The sequence below is a fragment of the Artemia sp. Qi Xiang Cuo genome, chromosome 1 (assembly GCF_049724085.1).
Source record: "Artemia sp. Qi Xiang Cuo chromosome 1, ASM4972408v1, whole genome shotgun sequence".
Lineage (NCBI taxonomy): Eukaryota > Metazoa > Arthropoda > Branchiopoda > Anostraca > Artemiidae > Artemia > Artemia sp. Qi Xiang Cuo.
The window spans coordinates 51,067,342-51,093,880 of record NC_142794.1 but is presented as its reverse complement, the minus strand read 5'-3'; the positions used below and the strand labels follow the sequence as shown (position 1 = coordinate 51,093,880).

Below are 26,539 nucleotides of genomic sequence, written 5' to 3'. Positions count from 1 at the left end.
TATTAATTATATTTGGATTCCCTATTTCAGAAATTTTCTTTTTTATCTGTGTGATGGAAAGTCAATGTAGTAGGGAAGTATATAAAATATCCTAAAATATAAGATACTATTGGGGTTGAGTTCGATCTAGTTTGCTCTTTTGAATTGTTATTCTAAACAGGGGTAATCCTGAAAGTAAACTTATTCTTACCAAGCTGCTGGTGGTCAGTTTATACCACTGTATAAAGATAATTAGTAGTAAGTTCACCGCAGATGATTTCTGGCTCTTCATTCTCGGTGCGAGCAAACAGCTCCTCTCATTTGATCTGCCATCAGCGATCCAATTACCCTGGAACATGTACGTATTTTGGCAGAAACTTTCTCAAAATGCCTTTGAAACCAATTCGAGACTTAGAAACCTACTTGTAATTCCTATAAACTACGTTGAAGCCAAGTTTCGCGTTCAAGAGAAATCTGACTTGTATACCCGCGAAAAGATCTAATGTCGCTTATGTTTTTACGTTCTCCGGAACATTGGCACCTCGGTCCGGGTTTTTTATAATGGGTGAGATAGGGGACGATCATACTGTCTAATATTTGTATACTGTGATTTATACCATCATTGTGTAGTGACCCTCTTTCAGTTTGATGGCTTGTTTATAATAAGCAGGGATTTTGTTTTAACTTTTTAAGGATGCTCTTGATTTAGCTCGAGACCTGCCACAGGAAAGCAATTCACCCATAGTTGCTTCATGGTGATGGCTAATACATCTCTCCTACAGATCCAGTGGGGTTGGTAATCAGATATACAAATTATCTCATATACTAGCGAATTTTTGGATCCAAATCTATCTCCTTTTAATCCTGTCAATAATTTTCCTTGTTTTGGAAATAATTACAAGTCATCTCCACTCAGCCTTGTTATTATGCACAGTAACTCTAATCCATTTCACTTGCACTTCCCGTATTTGGCAACATATTTTCCAGATTTGTCTGTTACTTCTACTAACGGTCGCAATCAACAAGTTTAGCTATCGCACAAAAATGCTACTTTTTAACATAAATATAAAGTTTAGTAATACATTTTATTTTTCCTTTAGACCTTAAAAACGACGACGTTGTGAAGCTCTGAAGCGTATGCCAAATCAAGAAGAATTTTCCTTTCATTTTTTTTTATCAATCATTCCTTGACATTGTCCCAAGTCTATACTTTTATAAATCCTATTATTTTTCATAAAGAAAAGGGTTTTTCGATTTTATCGAAGCTTATTTTTCGGAATTTTTTTAATACTTTACTTTAGATAAGGAAGTGTAGAAATCTGTTTTCTAGTATTGCTGTTGAACTTAGGACAGGTTTCACCCTCCTGCTACGCTAATTTTGTTTACCCTGGTAAATGAACTTAAGAATTACTACGAAGACAGAACGAACAAATGTAGCTATGATAAACGTCCACCAGTGATTTTATTTCTAATTACAGTCAAGCTTTTGATAAGCCTATCAAGTCTTAGTAGTATTGGTCAAGTACTCATATCATCTTCTTTTTTTCTTGAAAAGACTTGGAGCTAATATTAACTGAGTGCTGCTTGGTGAGCGTAGTAGGTTATACATAATTATGCTGCATAGGAATGAACAATATTGTTGGAGAAGCGAGATCAAATTGGTCATGTAGCCAATATTCCATTTCAAGATGGACTCGGCCGAGGTTGAAGAGAGGGAATGGAGCTGGGTCTGTAGCCTTGAGCCATTAGTTGCTCGTTACGTTATTCAACCGATATATATGGCGCAAATATTATCACTGGTCAGAGATATCTTCAGTTAGATAAAAAACAACGGGCTCTGAAATGTTGGTTCATGTGACTAAAACTATTATATTTGATATACTGAAGTAAGAATGAAAACTAACTAGCAAACTTCGAAAAGTTAATATACAATAATAATTGTCAAGGTACTGTAGAAAGTGAAGATGTTTTGCTTAGGGATTTAAAAACTAGGCTGAAAGACCAAGAGACCCAGAACTGGGCTATAGATACGAGTTCTTGGACTAGATTATTTTTCTATAGAAGAATTAAAGAGAGTTTTGATGAAGGATATTGTTTTAAGTTAAAATTGCAAGTTAAGCATATTAGAATTTGGATTCATGTGTGTATCAACTGTTTATCACTAGTAACAAATTGGAAGTACTTCACTTTCCGAATGGACTACGAACCTGGTCACTGTGTGTTATTTTTTGGGATGGATTGAGATATTTTCTTTTTAGGTGCAGTAAACTAATGAGTTTAAGGGAAGATTCCTTTAACAGTGGCAATGATGAGGTTCTTCGAGGGATTCTTAAATCAAACTCCTAGATATATAGTGGCAGTAAATAATTTTTTTCTAAGATATTTAGAGGCTCTACACATACACTCACTCATACACACACACACACTCTTGATTTTTGAATTAAAATCCAAGTTGCCATCAGGCCACTTGCCAATTAGAGACAAAGCCAAGACAGATAATCTGAGTGAGAAGCAAAGCTGGCCCAACCAGTTTTCAGGATTGAATAAAAATGATGTCATTTTCACTTGTTGATAGATAGTCTATCATCCATCCATCCTAGGGCAGAACTAAGGTAGATAGCCATAAAACTAAGGGATGATCGAGATTTTTGGTTTGACTCATGACGAACAGTGTCGACTGGACTTGTATGCAAAAAGCGGGGACTGAATTTGCTTGGACTCATAGGCGAACAAGGGGCCAATAAAAGTTTAGTCCCTCTCGAAAGTTCTGCCTTTGCATGATAGACTATCATAAAAAAGTAAAATTAATCATTTTTATACTACCCTGAAAAAGTTATGCCTGCTTTGCCTCTCACAGAGACAATTTGTCTTGGCTTTACTCTAATTAGTTTTTCAAGTCTCTTGTCACTTTGACCAAATTTTTAATTTTGACCGGATCGCTCTCGATCTCCTTGACTTCTCATTAATGGCTTAATCCCGACTACACCATCCGATCAATGAACAAACATATCAGGCAAGTTCGCAGTTCTTTTCATTTGAGTTTTAATGTGGCTCCTTATTTTCAGTTGATTTTTTTTTCTTATTCAATCATTAACAAGAGTAATTTTTGACATACAGTTCACTAGTATGAATAGTTTGAAGACAAAATTCATCGTTACAAATATATATATATATATATATCGAAAAAAATATTTTTGTTTCTTCTGGAAACTTTATTACCTTTTTTTTAATATTAAAATTAAAAATCTACAGTGTTTAGCTCTAAGGGGAGTAAAAGGTGGTAGGGGAGGAATCCTTATTCTAGTTAGATTCAATTACAATCACAACAAGCGATAAGTTAAAAGGATAAACATTAATATGGTTTTCTTACATTTTGTATTATTCCACCCCCCTTTTTTGGAGGTGTGGGAGGGGGGCAGGAATGCATTGCCAATCATGCCCCCGCTCCAGATATAAGTTCCTGTTTTCTTTCCTGGAGCTGTCCCAAATTATCTAAATTACATAATCCCTAATTATGACAATAGTAAGATTCAAGCAATAAATGACGAGGGCTAGTAAAATTAATATTCAGTCCATGATTAAAATAATTCAAAATGGACAATGATTGATAAGTGTCCTATCCTGTTATCTAATATTCTTCTTTAAGCACTTTGGACGCACTTGTTTGGAGTCATGCACTTTTGGCTCTCATCATTTGTTTACAAAAGGAATTGAAAAGAAGAGGTATGTTTCACAAAATACTAAAAAAGAATCTCAGTTCAATAGTGCGAGGAGTAATGTTAGTTGCCATATCGTTTTAATAAACTACAAGAAATCTAAAAATGAATGGTTGAAAATCAGGAAGAAAACTCAGCGCTTAAACAATATTTAACTACTTCAAAGAAAACCAAATTCAAAAACGAAACGAAACAGGAAAAAAAAAACACGTCACTGGTATACACTTGAAATGTTCGCCAGTTAACCATGAAAACAAGAAATATACGTCCGCCACATACTGGAATTATTCCACTGTTGATAGTTGAGCTTATGGTGCCAAACGTTCATAGACCCATCCATCCTCTCCTTCATGAACAAGGACATTATCGCATATTTCTTCGTCTTTCTTTAGTCTAAACCGGATACGATCATGCATTCTTGTCGTTTGACCTTGCCAAAACTCAAATGATGTGGGGACGACTAAGAAACCACCCCTGAAAATAAAAATCGATATCTAATAATCTGATATAACATTTGTTAATACTAAAAGCCTTTATGGGTCATGGTTAAAATACGAATTTATATATATATATATATATATATATATATATTTATATATATATATAAAGAGAAGAGAGAGAGAGAGAGAGAGAGAGAGAGAGAGAGAGAGAGAGAGAGAGAGAGAGAGAGAGAGAGAGAGAGAGAGAGAGAGAGAGAGAGAGAGAGAGACAGAGAGACAGAGAGACAGAGAGACAGAGAGAGATTATGGCAAGTAGAGAACGTAAAATAGCGTGTATACAGAAGCAGTTTGGAAAATATAGCCATATGTGATGTTAAGAACGTTCGATACCACAAATGTCATTTCGCGAGTCTCAGTGTTGGCTGACATTCTCAAAGACAAAGGGAACGTAAGCGAATTTTTCCTGCACCAGAAAGAGCTTCTGAAGCAATTTTGATTAAAATTGATAGGGGATCTGAAGTGTGTTAACGGTTCAAAAAGCTAACGGCTAGAAAAAGAGTCGACAGCAGAATAGGTAAAAGTTATTACAGAGAGGAAGGGAATCCTGAAAAAGCAATGACGTTTATCTGCAGCTCATTCATTTCATGAGTATGATTAGCATATGAAAGTATGGGAAGGGGATATATCCCAAAATATTCTCGAGGGAGGGTTAAAAGCAAACATATAGTAAAGTTCTGGCCATGCCAATTTTCCCTAGGGAGAGATGATCCATTTAAACAGTATTTGATGGGGGGAAGGAGAAAATTACTTCTGTTACATTCCCCTCTTTGAAGTTATTTAAATAAAGTTTTTTACCGAATACATCGGTTTTGTTCAACAAAAGACACGAGGTAGGCTATAATTTTTCGGGGTCAGTTCAGTTAAATGATACTACGTTTGAAATGACCCATATCCAGCTTACCATTTTTCCGGCTTAGGTACTTGGTCATGAGCATATTTATTCAATAGTTCCTGTTCCCTGTCGATAAGGAATTGTCTTGATGGTATCACCTCCGATTGGGGACTAACACAAGCAGCGATTTGACTGCTTTTCGGTCTAGAATGAAAGTAATCTGCACATTCTTCAACTGCCATTTTTTGTACGTTTCCTTCGATTCTTATCTAAAATAAGAGCTAGAATATATTATAAAAGTAAAAAAGAGAGCTTTGGACAGATCTGCCAAGATAATTCATGATAGGTTTTGGTAATAATTGAGTAATTTTTAAGCAATAACTTTTCAAAATAAATATAGAGGATATAACATAAATTTTGAAGTAAAAAAACCCATGAACAATCGGTTGTAATACATTACTTATGATTTTACTAATAGTCATTAAGATAGTTTTTGCACTAAGGCTGTTAAAGACTTGTAAAACTGAGGGAAATTTTCTTGTTAAACTCTGTTTAATGAACTGGAACCTTTTGAGACGAACTGATTCCGTTGATCCATTCAGTCGAACTGTCAATTCAGTTTGACAGAACCAGCCATGTAACTGAACAAAACTATCACCTTGAACTCCGCTTAGTGAGAAAAGTTAAATTAAACAGGCATTTTATTCAGATAAAACTAAACATTTTGAGAACATGTAGAGGCACGTTAAACATTTGATTTAAATTAAAACTATACTAATGTCTATTAAAAGTCACGGTTTGACTTTTTTGACAATCCTTTGCTTTGTTACACGCAAGTTACCTAAGCCAGAGGATTAGTCATCCGACTTATCAGGATACCAATTCTCATCGCTTGGCGCCCATAAGGAGGGGGGGGCAGGGGCGCCAACCGTCCCCTTGGCTGAATGACGCTGCCATATATTTTTAGATTTTTGTTTTGTGATTTCTATTATACAACATTTGAAGTGCCGATTAAACCAGGTAACCCCCCCCCCCCCGAAAATTCAGCTTATGGATGCTCATGTTCTCATCATTCAAGCTATGCGAATAGACCTGGATCAATCTTAAAAGTAATCCACTTCAGTCTCAAGGTCACTTATGTTACTGATTACTTTTTTTTTTCAACAGAAAGATACCTTAGGATATCAGTACTGCCATTTTGAACATCATTTTTTATTTTTATTAATTAGAAAAAAATTCCACAAAAGAAATTTTTCAAAGTAAAGAGCTTTATTAAACCCAAGACGAGCGGAAATACAGTCAAATAATAATTTAGCTAAATCAATAAAACAAGGGTCACATGCCAAATTACAGTTGTTTACAAGTGTGCTCTCACCAGAGAAAGAAAAATTCCATAACTGTCGTGCTAGGCAACCTGTTTCAACGGAACAAGTGTATGGGAACACTAGCTTTGAATTGCACGTACTAAATTATTTACATAGTCGTTTGTGACTCAAGTTCGCTACTGACTCTAAGGAAACAGATTTATCCCGGTGTTACTAAATTCCTACTTTTGGCATACAATAAAGCGACAAGTAAACCCTACAGACATATTCATCTTAATCTGATTCATAATGCATCTGACGATTTGCGCATGGTTATCGAAATTTTTCTCAGTGAAATTACGGTATACGAGTGATTCTTCCAGTTAATTACTCATATCTTCCTGTGAACAGCAAAAATCGTTAGTTGACATCATGATCTTGAAGAAACTACATGCATATAGATATTTGTTTTCTATCTTGGGGATCCGAAACCGCGACTAAGGAATCCTTCGTGAGCACGATATCGCAATATATATATATATATATATATATATATATATTATATATATATATATATATATATATATATATATATATATATATATATATATATATATATATATATATATATATATATATATATATATATATATATATATATATATATATATATATATATATATATATATATATACATGGAGGCCCATAAGCTAAATTTTAAGGGAGGAGGCTTACCTGGTCTAATCGGCATTTCCAATGCTGTATAATAGAAATCTCAAAACAAAAATATCATAGGCAGCGCAATAGCGATGCCTAAGTAAAGATTAAGAGGGTACAATGTATTTTTTTTTTTTTTTTTTTTTTTTTTTGCTGTATAATAGAAATCTCAAAACAAAAATATCATAGGCAGCGCAATAGCGATGCCTAAGTAAAGATTAAGAGGGTACAATGTTTTTTTATTTCTTTATTTATATATTTATAGTTTTATTTTAATTAATTTTTATATTAAGTTTTTGCTGTATAATAGAAATCTCAAAACAAAAATATCATAGGCAGCGCAATAGCGATGCCTAAGTAAAGATTAAGAGGGTACAATTTTTTAAATTTTTTTATTTTTTTTAATTTTTTTTTTTTAATTAATATAATTTTTTTTATATTTTTTAAATGGTTTTTGAAGACCAGGGCACTTCTTATAGAAAGAAACACTGTAGAAACTTCAAAAAAAGCTCATTAGAAATCGAGAGGGCTAGTTCCGTTTGTAATAGTCGAAAGTGATCGGAGGCCCCCCCACCAATAATTTCCCCAAATACACCCAATCAAAATTTTGAAATAGCCATTTTGTTCAACGTAGTTCAAAGATCCGGGAATTATGACTTTGAGGTTGAAAACCCCCTCCCCACAACCCTCAGGGCAAGGGTTGTAAGTTATGCTTTTGGGGCATATAAGGTTTTATAGAAAGGGTAGTCATATAAACCACGGAGGGGACTCATTGGATTGGCAATCAGAAGTTCGAGTGGTTTTTTAACAGTCAAAAGTGATTGGAGGTCAACCAGCTCCCCCCACCAATCACTTCCCCAAGCACATCTAATCAATATTTTGAGATATCCATTTTGTGCAGCGTAGATCCAGAAATTATGTCTTTGAGGATGACCCCCCCCCCCATAGCCCTCAGGGCAAGGGTTGTAAGTTACGCCCTGGGGGCATATAAGGTTCTTATAGAAAGGGTGGTCGTATAAAATTCGGAGAGGACTCATTGGATTGGTAATCAGAAGTTATAGTGCCAAAGTGATCAGTGGGCAGATACCCCCCCCCCCCACAAACACACGCTCACATGTCGTATTTTCCCAAAATGTATATGATATAAATTCTAAGATGGCCATTTGTTGTCATAGAAACATCGAAAAGGGCTCATTCGGTTGGAAATTGAAAGGGCTAGTGCCCCCTTCCATAGTAAAAAGTAATTGAAGGGCAACTAGCCCCCCCCCATGCCCATCATTTCCCCGAACATATCCAATCAAAATTTCAAGATAACTGTTTTGTCTGACGTAGTTTAAAAGTCCGAAAATTATGTCTTTGAGGATGAGACACCCCCCCCCCCTCCACACACACACAGCCCTCAGGGCAATGGTTGTAAATTGTAAATTATGTAATAAATGGTTGTAAAGAGCCAAATTTATCGATGGGCAGCTATACATCCCCCCCACACGTCATATTTCCCCAAAATGCATCCGATAGAAATTTGGAGATAGGCATTTGTTCAACAACAGTCCAAAGATCATATAACAAGACCTTCGGGGTTGACACAATCCCCAAGAGTTTGGGGGATAGGGTTGTAAGTTGTGCCCCGGGGGCATGTAAGGTTCCTATGGAAGGGGCAGTCTTGTGAATTTTAGAAGAGACTCATTTGATTGGAAATGTATAGTTCTAGTTTCATTTTAAGCATCAAATGTTATGGAGGGAAAATAGACCCCCCCCTGACATCCTCTTCCCCAAACACATTCAATCAAAATTGCAAGATAGCCATTTTGTTACCAATAGTCCAAAGAGCATATAACAATGTCTTCAGCCATCAAATATCAGGAATAATTAGGCGGAATTTGAACTAAATCAAAACAAACTATGAGCATGGGGACTTTCAAATTGGTGACAAATCAATATCTCAAGAACCGCTTATGTTATTAAGTTAGATATGTAAGAGTAAGTTGTGGGGGATCTTGAACTAGCCAGAAGGCAATATGTGTATACTTTTAATACTACCATTACAGTTACTGTAAATATTGATGCTTAGAGTATTAAGGTAAACTTTTATGGAACGTTTAGGGGAAGTTCCAATTAAACAAAAAAAAAAAAACTGTACGCATGCAGGACTTAAAATGGCTGATAAGCAATATCATAGGCAGTGCCACTCAATAATAGCTAGAAATGTCATTGAAACATTTAAAGTAGATATTTAAAAATTAAAAATTTTGAAACATTTAAAAATTTTAGACAACCATTTTGTTCAACATATTAAAATAGTCCAGCAACTATGTCTTTAGGCATATTGGGCATGCCAACCCCCCAACAATTATGCAATTGGCCCATTATGCTATAAAACTAAATGCTACTTTAAACCTAAATCAAAAGGCATTGTATTTACGGTTGCCAATAAGACCCTTCAGAATTATATCAAGAATAACTGGGGGTAAGAGTATGAAACTTTCAGGGCTACTAATGTTACTACTTCTGCTCTTACAGTTAAAATTTGTCAAAAGAGTGTAAGTACATCCAGATGGCCAAATAGGCTAGATAGAATCTTTTGGGAGTGATATTAAGTTTATTTTTCAGGTCAACTTGATGAGGTATAAAATTAAATTAAAAAATACTATTTGTGTCATGATTAAAAATTGTTGAAAAAGTTTCTCCGAACAAACAAATAGCAAGCCAAACTGGATTCATCTAGAAAAAAAACCGAAAAGATATAATTTTTTTTTCATGAAAAAGACTATGTCAATAAAAATGAATGGAAATTAATTTAAAAATCTTTTGCCTCAAAAAAAGTTTTTCAAAGAAAAATAAAGAGCTCAATTAAGCCAAAAATGGGCAGAAATAAAGTCAAGTAATCTTCCAAGCGTAAATCTACCACAAATCACTATCAATAAATAAATGAAACTCGAAACGAACAGAAATTAGAATAAATAGCCGGGTCAAACACAAAACGAGCAAAAATTAGCATTAGTAGGGCTGGTAGCCCCCATGCCTTCTCAAGACCAGAACATAATTTGCACTCTACTGAAAACAAAATACGTCTTAAATGTTTTCACCTTTTTTAGTTAAATAAATAAAAAAATTAAGACTTCAAGGAATAAATATCACTATATCTATATTAAACTGATAATCCACGTCATTATTTTTTTTCAGTAAAGCCTAAATTGTGTTCTGATCTTGAAAAGGCATGTGGGTTGCCAGCCCTACTACTGTTAATTTTTACTCGTTTTTAGTTTGACTTGGCTATTTATTGTAATTTTTGTTCGTTTTGAGTTTCATTTATTTATTAATAATGATTTGTGGTAGTTTTAGGCTCGGAAGATTATTTGACTTTATTTCTGCCCATTTTTGGCTTACTTTTCATTGAGCTCTTTACTTTTCTTTGAAAAACCGGTTTGGTGGAACAGTTTTTTAAATTAATACAAATATAAGGCAGCATCTTTCAGCCAGGGGGGTGGGGGCTGGATCCCTCCTCTGCCCCCCCCCCCTATGGGCGCCCATGTACATATATATATATAATATCTTTATATGTGAGTAATAGTTGTGTGTGTAATTATTCTGTTTCTCGAAAACGGCTTCATATCTTTTCGGGAAAATTGGTATCCTGGGATATTTTCACATAGAAAGCGATCTAGATGGATCAGAAGTCTTAGAAAAATCGTTAAGAGCCCTAATTTTGGTTTTTGAAAATGAAGTCATGTAGTAAAAATTACAATGACATCATGTAAGTAATGGCATCAAGAAGTTTTATGATGTCATTCCTATTATATAAGCCACGTATGTTTCCAAATGTTGCCAGTTAGCATCTAAACTATCAAACGTGATAAGATGTGAAAATCAACAACCTGGACCATCAGTTGCAATAACACCAATACGGGCAGCTAAAGAAAAGGCCATTGCTAAAGTGTCTGAAGTAATCAAATTCCAAAAATGTGTCAAAAATGAAAATGAACAGCAAAGACACGCGCGGTTAGAAGATACGCGAAGACGACAACTAGAGCGTATGAAAATTGAAAAAGAAGAGCAAAGATACACGCGGTTAGAAGATAAACGAAAACGAGAATTAGAGCGTATGTAAAATGAAAATGAACAGCAAAGATACGGTTTCACAGTCGCTAATGATAGCGATTACTACTGGGTTTGGGATTTTGACATGGATGACATCATTAACATTTACCAGGCCTTTGTTAAGAAAACAAAGGTTCGACGATATTTGTTTCATAATGACAAACGACAAGCTGGGTCATCAGTTGCGACAACACCAATACGTGCAGCTAAAGAAAAGGCCATTGCTAAAGTATCTGAAATAATCAAAATCCAAAAACGCGTCAAAAATGAAAATGATCAGCAAAGACACAGGCGGTTAGAGAATATGCGAAACGACAATTAGAGCGAATGGAAAATGAAAATGAACAGCGAAGATACGGTTTCACAGTCGAAAATGATAGTGATGATGATTTGGTTTGGGATTTTGCCATCGATGAGGTCATCAATATTCACCAAGCCTTTGTTAAGAAAACAAAGGTTCGACAATATGTATTTCATAATGACAAAAGACAAGCCGTTGCAAAAACCAACGTTCAAACTATTATAAAACATCGGAAGCCTGATACTACATCAGCATCTGTTAAAAAAACAAATGTTCGTCGTTATGTTCTTCATAATCACTAATAGAAAAGCCAAGGCAAAAGAAGCAAATTCTAAAGAACTACAGATACAAGGAAAATAAAGTTTTCTTTTGTTGAATTTACCAAAAAGGACAAGAAATGGAGAAAGACATGCAACGCCTGATAGGCAAGATGAGAAGAGATACAAGCCTTGTAGTGGCTAGGGAGTTATTTCATTAGAAAGAGATCTACGGGGACAATGGGCAACCCAAGAAAGAAAAGAAGGGTAGCCAACAGAAAAAGCACCTGTCTTTCCAGAAGATTTTCAATTTTCAGTTAATACGGGTTGCAGCGGATCTAAGGCGACAATTGGCAGCCGAAGAAAGAAGAAGAAGGGTAGCCCATCCAACACAAATAGCACCTGTTTTCCAGAAGATTTTCAATTTTCACTTAATCTGGATTGCAGCGGTACTTGTATTAAAAGTTATACTAAAGAACGAACTCTTGTTTATACTAACTTGTATAGGCAACTTTACATAAAGGATCAATATAGCTTACTATGATCCGGGTTTGCAGCGGTAGCTAGTAACCTAGTAAGAGTTATATAAAGGATCGGTATAGTTATTTATAAATAAGGATTATTTAAGTTTCATCGGAAATTATGGCTGAAGAGATCGCTGAAACCTAGAAAAGAACAAACCATGGCAGATATCCAGGTTGCAGCGGTAGCTAGCAACCTAATAAGAGATGATCACGTCCCATAATAAAAAACAGAATAGCCCATAACTTCTAAAACTAGAGTCAGATCATCAAAAAAAGAAGTACACTATTAGAACGCTATTATTACACTAGTCAGATTTTTTTGATGAGTCAGATCATCAAAAAAAGAAGTACAATATTAGAACGCTATTATTACACTATTAGAATGTTTTAATTCAAACTAGAAAAATGCCTGAAAATTTTAAAATTAGTTTGTTTATTTGTTTGATAGAATCCAAAGATTTTATTTTTGCAAATGACGTCATGCAGTAAAATTGCAATGACATCATGACACTTGCCACACTTGTGAAAAATTGAAGGTTTTCAATTTTTATGTTTAATTCAAACTCGGAAAATGACAGAAAACTTTAAAATTAGTTTTTTTTTGTTAGATAAAATCAACTCGCTACGTGATTAAGCTTTCAGGTTTTGAACGCAACCAGTTATATAATGTCAGTAGGAAGGCCCAAAAAACAAAATTTGTAATTATTACAAATGATGATTCTATATTTGACAAGGGATTACAACAATTCTAAAACATTAAAAAGAAAACCAAAAGTTTGAAGCTTAGTAGAAATCGTTGTTAGAAAAACATCATTATCAAATTTCTTTTCTTAAAAGTATAAGCAAAATCTTCTAAAGACATGAAAAAAAAATTGAAAAAATTTGTAAGTTCAGTTCAGAATCGCTAAACAATAGTTCAAAAACATATAGAAGCCTGCCTAGTGCCGATTGCCGGGGCCCAGCAGTAAAGCAGCCGGGCTCCCGGTACTAGCTGAGATTCTACATGACTAGCTGAGATAATTTTTCCTACATATTATATGCAAGTTTGCATACTTGTAGGTCATAATAAACACATTTTGAAAGTGAGTAATCGATACGAATCAACACCCACCATAGCTGTAATTTGCGAAATTTCGTAGAAGAGGGAGACACTCAGTTAGCTGGGGGAGGGGGGCTTAAATTTATCGTCTTTAGTCAGAACTTGACTTTAAAACTGTTCTTGAATATTTCTTTTGCGGATGTTTCACTGAGTGCTATAGCAAGCACTGTGCTCCTTTCTATGCCCATGGTAACCATATGAGATAAACAAGCAGAGGCTTCAGCCATACGAATAAATAGAATTAATCTGGGAACTTTAAATATAGTTATAATGCAAAGCTACTGTTATCCCATTCTTGGCTACCTAATACACTTCATTGTGGTTTATTTTCACAAGTTTCTCTAACAAACAAAAAACGTTTTTGAATTATCTAATTCCATACTAAAATGTTTTCAGATTTAAAGAAATGTCGTTTTACTACGAAGATTTAAGTTTCCCTTAGCTTCAGAGTTATAAGTTCTGCTTTTTTCTCTGTCTCTAGACATGTACAGGAATTACATTTTCTTGAAGCGTTTAACTGAGAAACCGAAACGAAAGCTTTCCATAGAAGAGAGCTGAACACAAAAATGCACCATATGTTTTGCAATGATTTTAACAGTTGGATTTCAGCCATCCTTAGCTGAATTAAATAAATAAAAAGTTTTTTCAACTGAAAGTAAGGAGCAATATTAAAACTTAAAACGAACAGAAATTAATGAAGGGGGTTGCTCCCCCCCTCCTTAACACCTCACTCTTTACGCTAAAGTTTTTTAGTACTAAAAAAAAAAACTTCTTATTATTCTAATTAAACGAACATAGTATTTGAGGAGTCAATCATAGTATTTGTCGAACAGTGTATAGTCGAACATAGTATTTGAGGAGTTGGGACAGAATTCAAAATTTTAAGGCCAATGTCACAAAAAAAGTTAGAATTTGTTTATACTCACAGATCGATTCAGAGGTTCCCAGTAAAACATCAGAGCAGCAAAAGGGTTTTCAACCTAAAAGAAATTAAAGGCAAAGAGAATGAGTAATTAGAAATGCCGGTTTTTTAGGTAAGCAACCCGAAGAGCCTCGAAATAATCAGTTAAAAAGAATTATTAAAAAAGTTTTGAAAAGAACAGTAAAGAACCACAGTAAAACCAAAAACGAGCAGAAACAAAAAAAATCGAACTAAATTCATATAAAAATTCGAACTAAAACGAATAGAAATTTCTACAAGTGAATAAATGAGACCCGGAACGAAGAACTATAAAAATAAGACCTCTGGTACCAAGACCTCGTAGAGTACTGTTGCAATTATGACCCATGGGTCACAGTTGCGAAGCAGCACTTGCAACTATGTATCGTGGGAAATAAATTTGTATGCTCTCGTATTAAGTTTACAGATGCGTTATGATTATTACAATTTATTATTTGCAAGCTTTAGGGGTAATTAGAGATTTTCTAAAATAACTTATGTGCGTACAAAATTATCGTCAGAATCTATAACCGCATTTATTTCTTTTACCTGTATTAAGACAGTGTACTATGTACTGCAGTTAATGAACTTCCGTGAAATGGTTCATTGTTTAAACTTTCATTTCTTAGTGCCCGGTTCATTTTTGGATATAGAAGAGTGCATGTCTTCTTGCCTACTCTTCATAGAATTAAAAGCATAAAACTTAATATACATAAAAATCGAAAGATAGAAAAAAAACCAGAGCCTCTGTTTCGGAACAAAAATCCCAGGTATTACGGGCATTTCCCCAAATTTTGTAAGAGATACGGACGTTTTGGTTCTTTTTTTTATTACAGGCTTCACGGCTCCATCACAAATGATGATTTGCCGCTGTTCCTGGTAATTACCTCATTTTCTAACACTGAGGTACTTGTTATACCTTCTCTTGAACGCGTCAAGGGAAGGATTTTTCGGGATTACCTCTGCCAGAAATTTATTCCATGTGGCAACCGATCGTCGGGCGAAAATCGTTTTCAGATATTCTTGGCGGGGAGTACCCTGCTCAAGGTAGTCTTGACGAGCTGTACTTCGGCGAGTTGATCTCCAGGGCTTTGCTTTATCAGGAACGAGCTTTGATTGCTCCACTGATGGAGGGTTATACAAGTACTTACAGAAACCCTACGTGGACGCCACATCGAAACGTTCCTGGATCAGCTGTGGGGTTTTAGCTTTCGTGTTGCCAGAGGTTGCTGCACGCACTGCTCTATTTTGAATATTTTGGTGTGAAGTGATATGGCTTTTGGTGCATCAGCGAAAAGAGGACATGCATACTCCATGACAGGTCTGATGCACGAATTGAAAAGTGGCAGAATAGAATCATCAGGGAGAAGACTTTTGCATCTTAGGATAACTTCTAATTTCTTGTTGCAAGAGGATCTAATTTTACCGAGATGCTCAGTCCACGAAAGATCCGAAGAGAAATTAACCCCAAGTAGGCGCAGTGTATCAACTCGCGTTACTACCTCTCCTTTGAAGACGAAATCAGGATGAGCCCTCATATTACGCGCCTTGGAAATTAGGAGCTCTTTCTTTTTCGATGTGTTAGAACTTACTAGCCATGCATCTGCCCACGCCTCAATTTTTACCAGGTCCGCCTGAAGCTCCTTGTGGAGTTCAATGGGATCTTCGTCTTTTGCGATTGATGTTTTTGTTGTTGTGTCATCCGCAAAGTGGTGAGGTTTTTTCACAAGGTTGTCCCCTAGGTCGTTTATGAACACCAAGAAAAGAGTTGGCCGAAGAATACTTCCTTGGGGTACTCCTGATAAAACTGGGCGTTCTTTTGATACGAAGCCATCGAGGACAACTTGCAACGATCATTGACGAAGAAAGTCAGCAAGCACGCCAAATAGTCGACCATCAATTCCATAGGCTTTCATTTTACAAAGAAGTCTCTTGTGCCATACACGATCAAAGGCTTTTGCGAAGTCAAAGGAGAGAAGGCGAATATCGTGTCCCTGAGAAAGGAGCTCAACCCAATCTTGATACTGTGCAATCAAACAGTCTAATGTAGACCGTTTTCTGCGAAAATCGTATTGCGTGTCTGCCAACAACAGATGTGACTCAAGGTATTGGTAAAGGGTCTTATTAATGACGCTTTCATAAACTGTACCTACACAGGACAGCAGACTTATTGGACGATATGATCCTACATTAATAAGGTCAGACTCTGCCTTCAAAACAGGGACCACATGAGCAGTTTTCCAGGCTTTCGGGAATAATTTCGCTGCAAAGCATATTCTATAGATAGAGGCGAGAGGACCAGCAAGTTCAGGAACACATCTTTTAAGGAGGAGATTGGGAATATTGTCAGGTCCTGAAGCTTTGGTGACATCCAGCTGGCTTAGCGTTCTGAGTACCTTCCTAGTAGTTATGTTAACGCTGGTGATTTTTGCATCTGTTCCTGGCGGAAAGGGGGAGGGGAGACACCGTCCTCATCAAGTTGGGAGACCTTTGAAAAGACTTGTCCAAGAACATCTGCCTTTTCCTGTCCTGAATAGATCATCGGCCCTTCAACATGAAGCGAGGGAATTGATGTTGATTTAGATGATGGTAGGGTTTCTTTGACGACCCTCCACCACCGCTTTGCAGGAACACTTCAGTTTGTCCACAGACTTGTGCTTGTAATTGACTCTAGCTTGACGTACAGCTTTAACAGACTCGTTTCGAGCGCAAATAAAAGCAGCCCGATCCTCGTCGGATTCAGTTGAACGCCATTTCTTGTGAGCCTTCTTTCTGGCCCTGATTGCCTTTCTACAACCAGCATTGAACTATGGCTTATCTCCAGATGAGACTTACTGTTTTTGATGGGACGAATTGCTCAATAGCCTCTGTAATCGCTTTTTCGTAAAGTGCCGCTGCTTTATGTGGGGCTTCTTTTAAAAATGTACTCCACGGCTTTGCCGATAAGAAGTTTCGCAGACCATCCCAGTCTGTGCGGTCATACTGCCTTGTGAAAGGGGTTTAGTTGAAATTTTCCTAAAATCACTAGGTACTTCCCCTTTTTAAAAATTATATTCATTGTCTTCAGTAGTTTATATCTTTATTTTGCAATCAACATATTGTCTTACTACTAATTACTGCTTATGAATCACACAGTGAATGACAAGTGCCTTAAGCAGTTGTCACTTTAAGTTAGCTTTAATAAAAAAATTACGACTAACAATAGATGGAATGCCATCAGTTGCAGCTTCAACAATGCTCTTCCACGGAGTGTTGCAACAACTATATGTTTTCCTCACAAGTGGTTCTAAGTGTTTTAACTTGTATTGAGCAGCTATTGAGTGTGCAGAAGGGAGGGTTAGCCTCAAAGGACTGTAAGACATGAGGTGATTGGCAAGACATGAATCGCTAGATGGGGTTTTAAGCACAGTTCCTGAAATAGTTAGTCTCTTGAGTGACATAGAAGACTACGAGAATCTCGACACTGAAACGGGAGTAAATCGCAGTCAGCGTTATTGCGCCTAGATTTCGTCACTGAACATGTTCATGAGGAATATCATGCGCTAGACCAACGCCCTAATAAAAATTCAAAAGACGGTTGAATTGGATGTTCTATCAGCATGACAGTAGATGAAAACAACTTGTTCTTTACTTGAAGATCTGGAGTGTCCCAGCAACACTGAGCTTGTTAGTCATGTTGAAGCTTCTATACAGGTGAGAACAGCACTGTTTTCTCTCACAGATCCTTCTGGACATTCTGAAGAAATCAACAGTTGTTCGTCTGACGGAAGAAGTTATTTTGGATCGGAATTCAAAAGAATTCACAGTCGGTGTCACCTCCCAAGTAGATTTCATGATTAACGTACGAGAACAGAAGCCCCAAAGAATGAGGGCATGGTCGGCTTTTATACCACAGAATTCAAAATGGCAATGGCTTTATTAAGTTAAGATCTGCAAAAATCGTGTGACGAATTTAAGCAGCTTCTTCTGCCCATCTACGAGTGTGTAGAAAAGCTAGAAACTTGAAAATGTAATGAGTTAGCTACAGCCTTCACTGTCCTGCAGTTACCACCAGGAGCACTGAAGTCAGAAATAGAAATCTTCCAGGAATTTTTAAAGCAGACCCAAACTAATAAACATAACTTTGGACAGCTCTTCTCTATTGCTAACGGGTACGGTCTTTTTGAAAAACCATATCCGTGACTTCAGCTGAGGGTGAGCGGATCTTTAGTAAGATGAAAATGGTAAAAAATCGATTGATTTTACCCTCGGGCGATGATAGACTGATAAACTTATGCTCTTCTACACCTAAAAAGACATATCTGCTGAGTTGGAGACATCAGCACTGGTTAATCAGTGGAAAGTGAAGAAAAAAAAGGCGTATCCATCTTTAAGATTTGTTCCTTTGTAATCAATTGGTTTTTGTGCATTAGAATTCTGGAATAAATCGAGTTAAACCTTATTCTTTGAACTACTTTGATCAACATTGATGACTCATAATGTCGATCAGATTGACTTGGGAAAAAGAGGGTGTCGGGCGCGGGGGGGGGGATTCTAATACCCTCAAAAGTACTTTTGACTCGTAAAAAGGAAATAGAACTTGTAATTTCCGATGAAATGAACCTCCTCTAAAGTTTATACGATCACCCCTTTCATAAAACTTTTTATGCCCCCGGGGCATAACTTACAATCCTTTCCACTAGGCTCTGGGGGTTACGCCAATCTCAAAGGCCTTTTAATATGATCTTTGGGCTATTTTGAACAAAACTGCTATCTAAAAATTTCTATCATATGCATTTGGAGAAAAAAAAACGAGGGAGAGGGGCTAATTGCTCTCCGATTACTTTTGACTCTTAAAAAGGGCACTAGAACTTCCGATTTCCAATCGAATGAGTACCCTCGAAGTTTATATGACCATCCATTCCATAAAAATCTTGTATGTTAATAATGGGCAACAAGTATAACTTATAGCCCTTGTTCTGAGGGCAGCGGGGGTTTGTTATCCATAAAGGCATAATTACTGGACCTTTCAAATATGCTAAACAAAACGGTTATCTCAAAATTTTGATTAGATGCTTTTTTTGGGGGGCGGGGAAATACCCTCAAAATAGCGTTTGACTCTTAAGAGGGAACTAGAACTTTCAATTTCTGATCAAATGAGCCTCCTCTAAGGTTTATACGACCACCCCTTCCACAAAACCCTTATATGCTTCCGGAGCATAAGTTAGAACCCTTGCCCTAGGCTAAGGGGTTTTGTCAACACCAAAAGCCTTGTTATATGATCTTTGGACTATTTTTGAACAAAATTGCCATCTCAAAATTTCTTTCGGATACATTTGGGGAAAAGAGGACGCATGGAGGGGGGGGGGGGTCAGTGGCCCTCCAATCACATTCTACTCAGAAAAAGGTCACTAGAGCTTCCAACCAAATGAGCCCCCTCCGAAGTTTATACGGTCATCCCATCCATAAAAACCTTATATGTTAACAAGGGCCAACTAGCATAGCTTATAGCCTTGTCCTAAGGGCTATGGGGGGTAGTCATCCCCAAAGACATAATTAGTGGACCTTCCAACTATGCTGAAAAAATGGTTATTTAAATATTTTGATTCGATTTCTTTGGAGAAACGATGATAATGGTGCGGTTTGGTTGCCCTTCAATCACTTTTGACTCTTAAAAAGGGCACTAGAACTTACAATTTCAAATCCCCTGAGCCCCTCTCGAAGTTTCTACGACAAATCCTTCTATATGAGGTACCATGGTCAGAAAAAAAAACACTGTGCCGATATCCCTCTTTACTTAGGCAGTGTCAAGTGGCTTCCATGTGAAGAGCCAAGTGATTTCCTTGCATGATTATTATAATTATTATTATTATTATTATTTTTTTATCAGACCGCTTCATGGAATGGGTCGTCATTGAAATTTCGGACGGGACTGGCTCAATTAGAAATTGAAAATTATAATACACCTTTTAAGAGCCAAAAGTAACTGGAGGGCAACCCCCTCCTCCATTGTACTCTTTTTGATACCCTCCCTGCATCCCCAGGGTATCCTATACAAATTCTGAGACACCCATTTTATTCGAAATAGCCAGAAGATTAAACAAACATTCCCCCAGGAATACCGAAAAGCCCACAGCCTCTGGGGCTAGGGCCGTAGATTCAAATTTTTTTATTTGACACAAATTATAAACAAACAAAAAATATTAAGCTGAGTCAACAGAGATAAGCTTGAATTGAAGGCTAATCTAATATCAAAATGGATTTTGTGATCCACCAAAAGATACAAATAAAGTAAAACAAAGAAGAGGGAAAAAAGAACCAAAAATAAAAAAAAACATGACAAGTTAAAGCAGGAGAGGGACAAGGCAGCTACACCGGCGCGATGCAAACAAAAATTATAGAATAAAAAGTACCTGTCATGGAGGGTAAATAATAAATTCTTTTAAGTTTTTCTTTGAAAGAATTGGGCTATTCAGGCTTTTAAATTAATTATTTAATTTAAGCCTATTTGCTGTAGAAGGAAATTGATCTTTCAGACTGTACGTTTCAACACGAGTCGAAGTAGGAGCGAGTGAGCGAAAGGGGATGGCAAGAATATGTGAATCATAAAAGTAATTTTCTTGAGACTGAATATCAGAATGCCAAGTGATAACTGTAAATCTTTAAGGTGACTAAGGTTTAGGTTAATAAGAAACAAGAAGAGAGTTCCTGTTTCCGAAAATCAGCGATGAAGGAAAGTGCAAAGAATTCTTACAGCTTTATTTTGTATTACATGGAGAGATTTAAAATGAACTGGGAATGCATATTAAATAAATAATGAGACAATATCTAGGTAGATTCTATTAATGAATGAAAAAAAAATATTAATAAGTAGAAAAGAAAAACATGTCTTGGTCGATGTAAAACCAAATATAAGTTAATAATACTCGTAAATTATGTAAGTTAACCATTGTTTACATGGCTTTTTATCATAGGCAACGCTCTAGCGATTCCTGTAGTAAAAAACCATTAGCCTTCAATGTATTGTTTACAGTTTTTTTTTCAGAGCCACTTAATATGGAAGAAGTGGTCCTAGAAACTCTTAATTGGAAATTGACAGTTTAGTACCCATTTTAAGACTTTATTAATGACGCTTTCATAAACTGTACCTACACAGGACAGCAGACTTATTGGACGATATGATCCTACATTAGTAAGGTCAGACTCTGCCTTCAAAACAGGGACCATATGAGCAGTTTTCCAGGCTTTCGGGAATAATTCCGCTGCAAAGCATATTCTATAGAGACGCGAGAGGACCAGCAAGTTCAGGGGCACATCTTTTAAGGATGAGATTGGGAATCTTGTCAGGTCCTGAAGCTTTGGTGACATCCAGCTGGCTTAGCGTTCTGAGCACCTTCCTAGTAGTTATGTTAACGCTGGTGATTTTTGCATCTGTTGATGGCGGAAAGGGGGAGGAGAGACTCCGTCCTTATCAAGTTGGGATACCTTTGAAAAGACTTGTCCAAGAACATCTGCCTTTTCCTGGCCTGACTGGATCATCGTCCCTTCAACATGAGGCGAGGGAATGATGTTGATTTAGATGACGGTAGGGCTTCTTTGACGACCCTCCACCACTGCTTTGCAGGAGCACTTTTCAGTTTGTCTACAAACTTGTGCTTGTAATTGGCTCTAGTTTGACGTACAGCTTTAACAGACTCGTTTCGAGCGCTAATAAAAGCAGCCCGATCCTCGTCGGATTCAGTTGAACGCGATTTCTTGTGAGCCTTCTTTCTGACCATGATTGCCTTTCTACAACCAGCATTGAACTATGGCTTATCTCAAGATGAGAATGTTACTGTTTTTGATGGGACGAATTGCTCAATAGCCTCTGTAATCGCTTTTTCGTAAAGTGCCGCTGCTTTATGTGGAGCTTCTTTTACTCCAAGGCTTTGCCGATAAGAAGTTTCGCAGACCATCCCAGTCTGTGCGGTCATACTGCCTGATGATCCGCTCGTGCTTTACAGGTGGAGGTATTTTGAGATTTCCACGAGCTATAACTGCCACATGGTTGCTTTCAAAAGGATAGCTTTCAACACTAAAGGAGTCCGAATGATCAGTTAAAAAGAGATCAAGCCTGGATGATCCATGAAGGCCGATGTAAGTGTCGAATTCAACAAGTTGTTGTAGGCCGTGAGCAAGACTCAGGTCTGGCAGAGCTAAGCCCTCTGCATCAGTCGTACGACTTTTCAGCTAGGGGCCATGGTGAATGTTGAAGTCTCCTTGGATTATTATACCTGATTTAGGGAACATTTGCTTCACAAATTCCAAGCAATCTTCCAGATGTTCGGCGATTTTCATCGTTGGTGGGTTATAGACTGTGCCAATAACAAACGATTTGTTTGATAGGTTTACTTTAGCCCAAAGGGCCTCCTTATCGCCAGGAATCGAAAGTGCCAAAAAAGGGATGTTATTTTTAAGGTACATAGCAACACCACCTCCACCAAAAGTCGAGCTTTTCGGGTTTTTGCGATCCAGCCTGAGCAGAGTGCAACCAGGAATACTGATCTCACTATCAATGACGCTAGAATTCAGGTTGGTCTCAGATACACACATGACAGAAGGGGAGACCTTGTTCATCATGTGCTGTAGGTGATCCAACTTGGATCGGATATCACGTAGATTGCAGTGGGTAACAGTAAACGTATCCTTAAGAATTGAAAATATTAATTGCTTAGTTGCCGTGTTTCCCTAGAACAAAGTTCCTCGAAAAAATACATACACATGATGTTAAGACACAACCTTGCTGACTCTAGTGGCTTAAATTCACGCACCTTTAGGAGGGGGGGGGTGTCTTGTCCATAGTCTAGGGGGGGAGTAATCTTGTTGTTTTTTCATTTTCTTAAATGAAAATACCAAGTAAACGCATATTTCAATGAGCCCCCCCCCCAAAAAAAAAGTGGGAGGGGCAACATCTATTGGGAGGGGACGGGGACAATTGCACTCCCTGCCCCCCAGTCGACACCAAAAGTCGAGCTTCTCGGGTTTTTGTGATCCAGCCTGAGCAGGCGTATTAGAGAACCCTACTGTAGAGGTTTCAAGCTCCTATCTGCAAAAATGTGGAATATTGCATTTTTTGCCAGAAGAAAGATCACGGATGCGTGTTTATTTTTTTGGTTTCCCAGGGGTGATCGTGTCGACCAGTGGTCCTAGAATATCGCGGGAGAGCTCATTCAAACGGAAATTATAAGTTCTAGTGCCCTTTTAAAGTGACCAAAAAGATGGAGGGAACTAGGCCCCTCCCACGCTCACTTTTTCCCCAAAGTCCCCCGGTCAAAATTTTGAGATAGCCATTTTGTTCAGCATGGTGGAAAATATAACAATTTTGTCTTTGAGGATGAATTAATCCCCCACAGTCCGCGGGGAAAGGGCTGCAAATTATGGACTTTACCCAACGTTTACATATAGAGAAGGTTATTGGGAAGTAGGCTATACAGACGTTTTCAGGGGGGATTTTTTCTGGTAGTGGGGGGGGGTGGGTGGGTCGGGGGTTAAGTGGGAGGAACCTTCCACAGAGGATATTTTCATGGGGGAAGGGATATTGCTATGAAGGGGGAAGGGATATGTTGCTATTATTTAAAAAAAAAACGATCAGAAATTAAATAAAAAAAAAACAAGTTTTTCAAATGATAGTAAAGAGCAACTTCAAAACTTAAAGCAAACACGAATTATTACATATTTGATTGGGTTTGCCCACTAGTTAGTAGTTCGCTCTTTACGCTAAAGATTCTTTAGTACTTTCATTAGAGCTATATATTCTTATTAACCGCCTTTGTGATTAAGCGGTCATTCTTAAGGAATTGGAACAAAATTTGAACTTTAGCGTAAAGAGCAAGGTATTGACTAGGGGGCAAACCCCCTAATGTAGGTATTAAAAATATATGAATGTAGAAGTTCATTACGTAAGTTATTTCGTAAGTTACGTATATCTATTACTAATAAAAACGTTCATAAATAAAATTAAACAACTTTCAAGAAAGCCATTTAACCAAAAAAAAAGTAAATTAACATGCAAATTTCCTTAATTATTCATGTACGGTGAGCCAAAATCAAAACCTGCATTAATTCAAAAACGTTTAGAAATTAAATGAACAAAACAAGTTTTTCTTTAACTGAAAGTAAGGAGCGACATTAAAACTTAAAACGAGCAGAAATTATTCCGTATATGAAAGGGGCTGTCCCCTCCTCAACGCCTCGCTCTTTACGCTAAAGTTAGACTCTTTCTCACAACTCTATTTTTTAAAACAATAAAAAACATTAGCGTAAAGAGCGAGGCGTTGAGGAGGGGACAGCCCCTATCATATACGGAATAATTTCTGTTCGTTTTAAGTTTTAATGTCGCTCCTTACATTAAAACTTAATGTTAAAAAAAACTTGTTTTTTTTATTTAATTTTCTCATAGAACAGAATTATCTTGGTTAATTCTGTCTGTTTAACTGGTTATGGAGACGGATGGCAACGGCTGAAAAAAATAAAAATAAAAAAAAATAAAACTTAGAGCTGAGTCCTACTAATGGCCCTCAAAATATATTTTGTTGTAACTTCTCCTAAAATAAAGATTACCAGTCATATATTTATACAAGAATCCAGTACTTCAAATAGTAATTTCGGCCTCCCTCTATGACAGTATTTCTTGCTTTATAGACAGATTATCTCTGGAACTACTATGTAAAACATCAAATTCTACAAAAGCCAAATGTTCCACATTAAACTTAATGCAATTAAATTTTACACATTAAACTTATTACCAATTCGCTCCCTTTTCTGCTTCCATAGTTGGTGAAAAACTTGAAACCATTCTTTCCAAATTCTTTCAGCAGGACCATTCGACATGCGGGCACTCCTTCCCTAAAAAACAGAAAAAGTTCTCCAAAACTAACAATAAGTTCCAAATTTATTCATAAAATAATATGTAGTTAAAAACAGAAATTAATGCGAAACATTTCAATAACACAAAAACAATTTAACACATTTGAAATATTTTAATTTTAATAAATCGAAAATTATTAAGACTTTAAGGAATAAATATCAGTATATGTGCATTCATTAAAATGACAATTCATTGTTTTTTTCAGTAAAGTGCAAATTATGTTCTGATCTTCAGGATGCATGGGGGGGATGTCAGCCCTATTTATGTTAAGTTCTGCTCGTTTTGAGCATTTGGTGCTTTGTGGCAGTTTTTCGCTTAGAAGATTATTTTCCTTTATTTCAGCTCATTTTTGGCTTAATGGAGCTCTTTACTTTTCTTTTAAAAATTTATTTTATGGAGAAAAAATTCTAGTTAATTTCTGCTCGTTTTTTTTGTTGACATAGTCTTTTTCATCTAAAAAGAAATTAATATTTTAAATCTTTTCGTTTTTTCTATAAGAATCTATGGTTGGGCTTACAATTTGTATGTGGGAGAAAATTTCTCAACAATTTTAAACAACATACACCCTTTTGAAAATTTGGACACAAATAGTATTGTTTAATTTAGTTTTATACCTCCTCAAATTTACCTTAAAAATGAAACTTACTACCAAACCCCGAAATCGTATCTATGCTCTTTGACAACCTAAATACTCTTACACTATTTTGGTTTAGTTAAATTATAAGTTCAGAGGTAGTAATAGTAGTAGTTCTAAAAATTTCAACTTAATTCCCGCAGTCTATCTTGAGATATTTCTGAGATCTTATTGGTAACCAGCATAAACGCATTGCCTTTTGACTTAGTTTTAAAGCATAATGGGCAACTTGAATAAGTCTGGGGGGTTGACATACCTAATAACCCTAGAGACATAGTTACTGGACCGTTCAACTATGCTGAACAGAATGGCTATCGTTAAGTTTTAATGGGATGTGTTTCGAAAATGAATGGGCTTGGGAAGCGGCCTGCTGGCCCTCCAGTCACTTTTGACTCTTAAAGAGGGTTCTAGTACTTTTAATATCCACTCAGATTAGCTTCATTAAAAGTTTCTACGATATTGTGATCTATGATAGCGCTGCGCTCCCAATTATACTGCCTATATGTCCTTTTGAAAACCAACATGCATATACTTTTGTCGTTTAACACAAACTCTACCCAAAAGTTTCCTAACAGTTTCACCTTAATACCTTTTGCGTCATTAGTTACGAAAATTGTAGTAATAGTATTGATAGTAGACACACAGTGCCTTCTGGGTAGTTCAAAAGCCGCCACAACATGCCCTGAAAGGTTCAACTTAATAATGTAAGCGCTTGAGATATTGATGTGTCACCCTTTTGACAATATACATGCT

At 36.6% G+C, this 26,539-nt stretch overlaps 1 protein-coding gene across 1 annotated transcript in view; it reads right to left on the bottom strand.

Moving 5' to 3' along the window:
- Positions 1-3,470: 3,470 nt before the first annotated feature.
- The window catches only part of LOC148956443 (pyridoxine/pyridoxamine 5'-phosphate oxidase-like), a 45,592-nt gene continuing 22,523 nt past the window's right edge, over positions 3,471-26,539 (bottom strand). Inside the window, exons 3-6 of the mRNA XM_089095334.1 lie at positions 25,031-25,130; positions 14,254-14,307; positions 5,097-5,296; positions 3,471-4,169 (exon numbers count right to left, since the gene is read on the bottom strand). Of these exons, the coding sequence (XP_088951460.1) occupies positions 4,004-4,169; positions 5,097-5,296; positions 14,254-14,307; positions 25,031-25,130 (520 nt within the window). The 3' untranslated portion in view covers positions 3,471-4,003. The remainder of the gene's footprint in view (positions 4,170-5,096; positions 5,297-14,253; positions 14,308-25,030; positions 25,131-26,539) is intronic.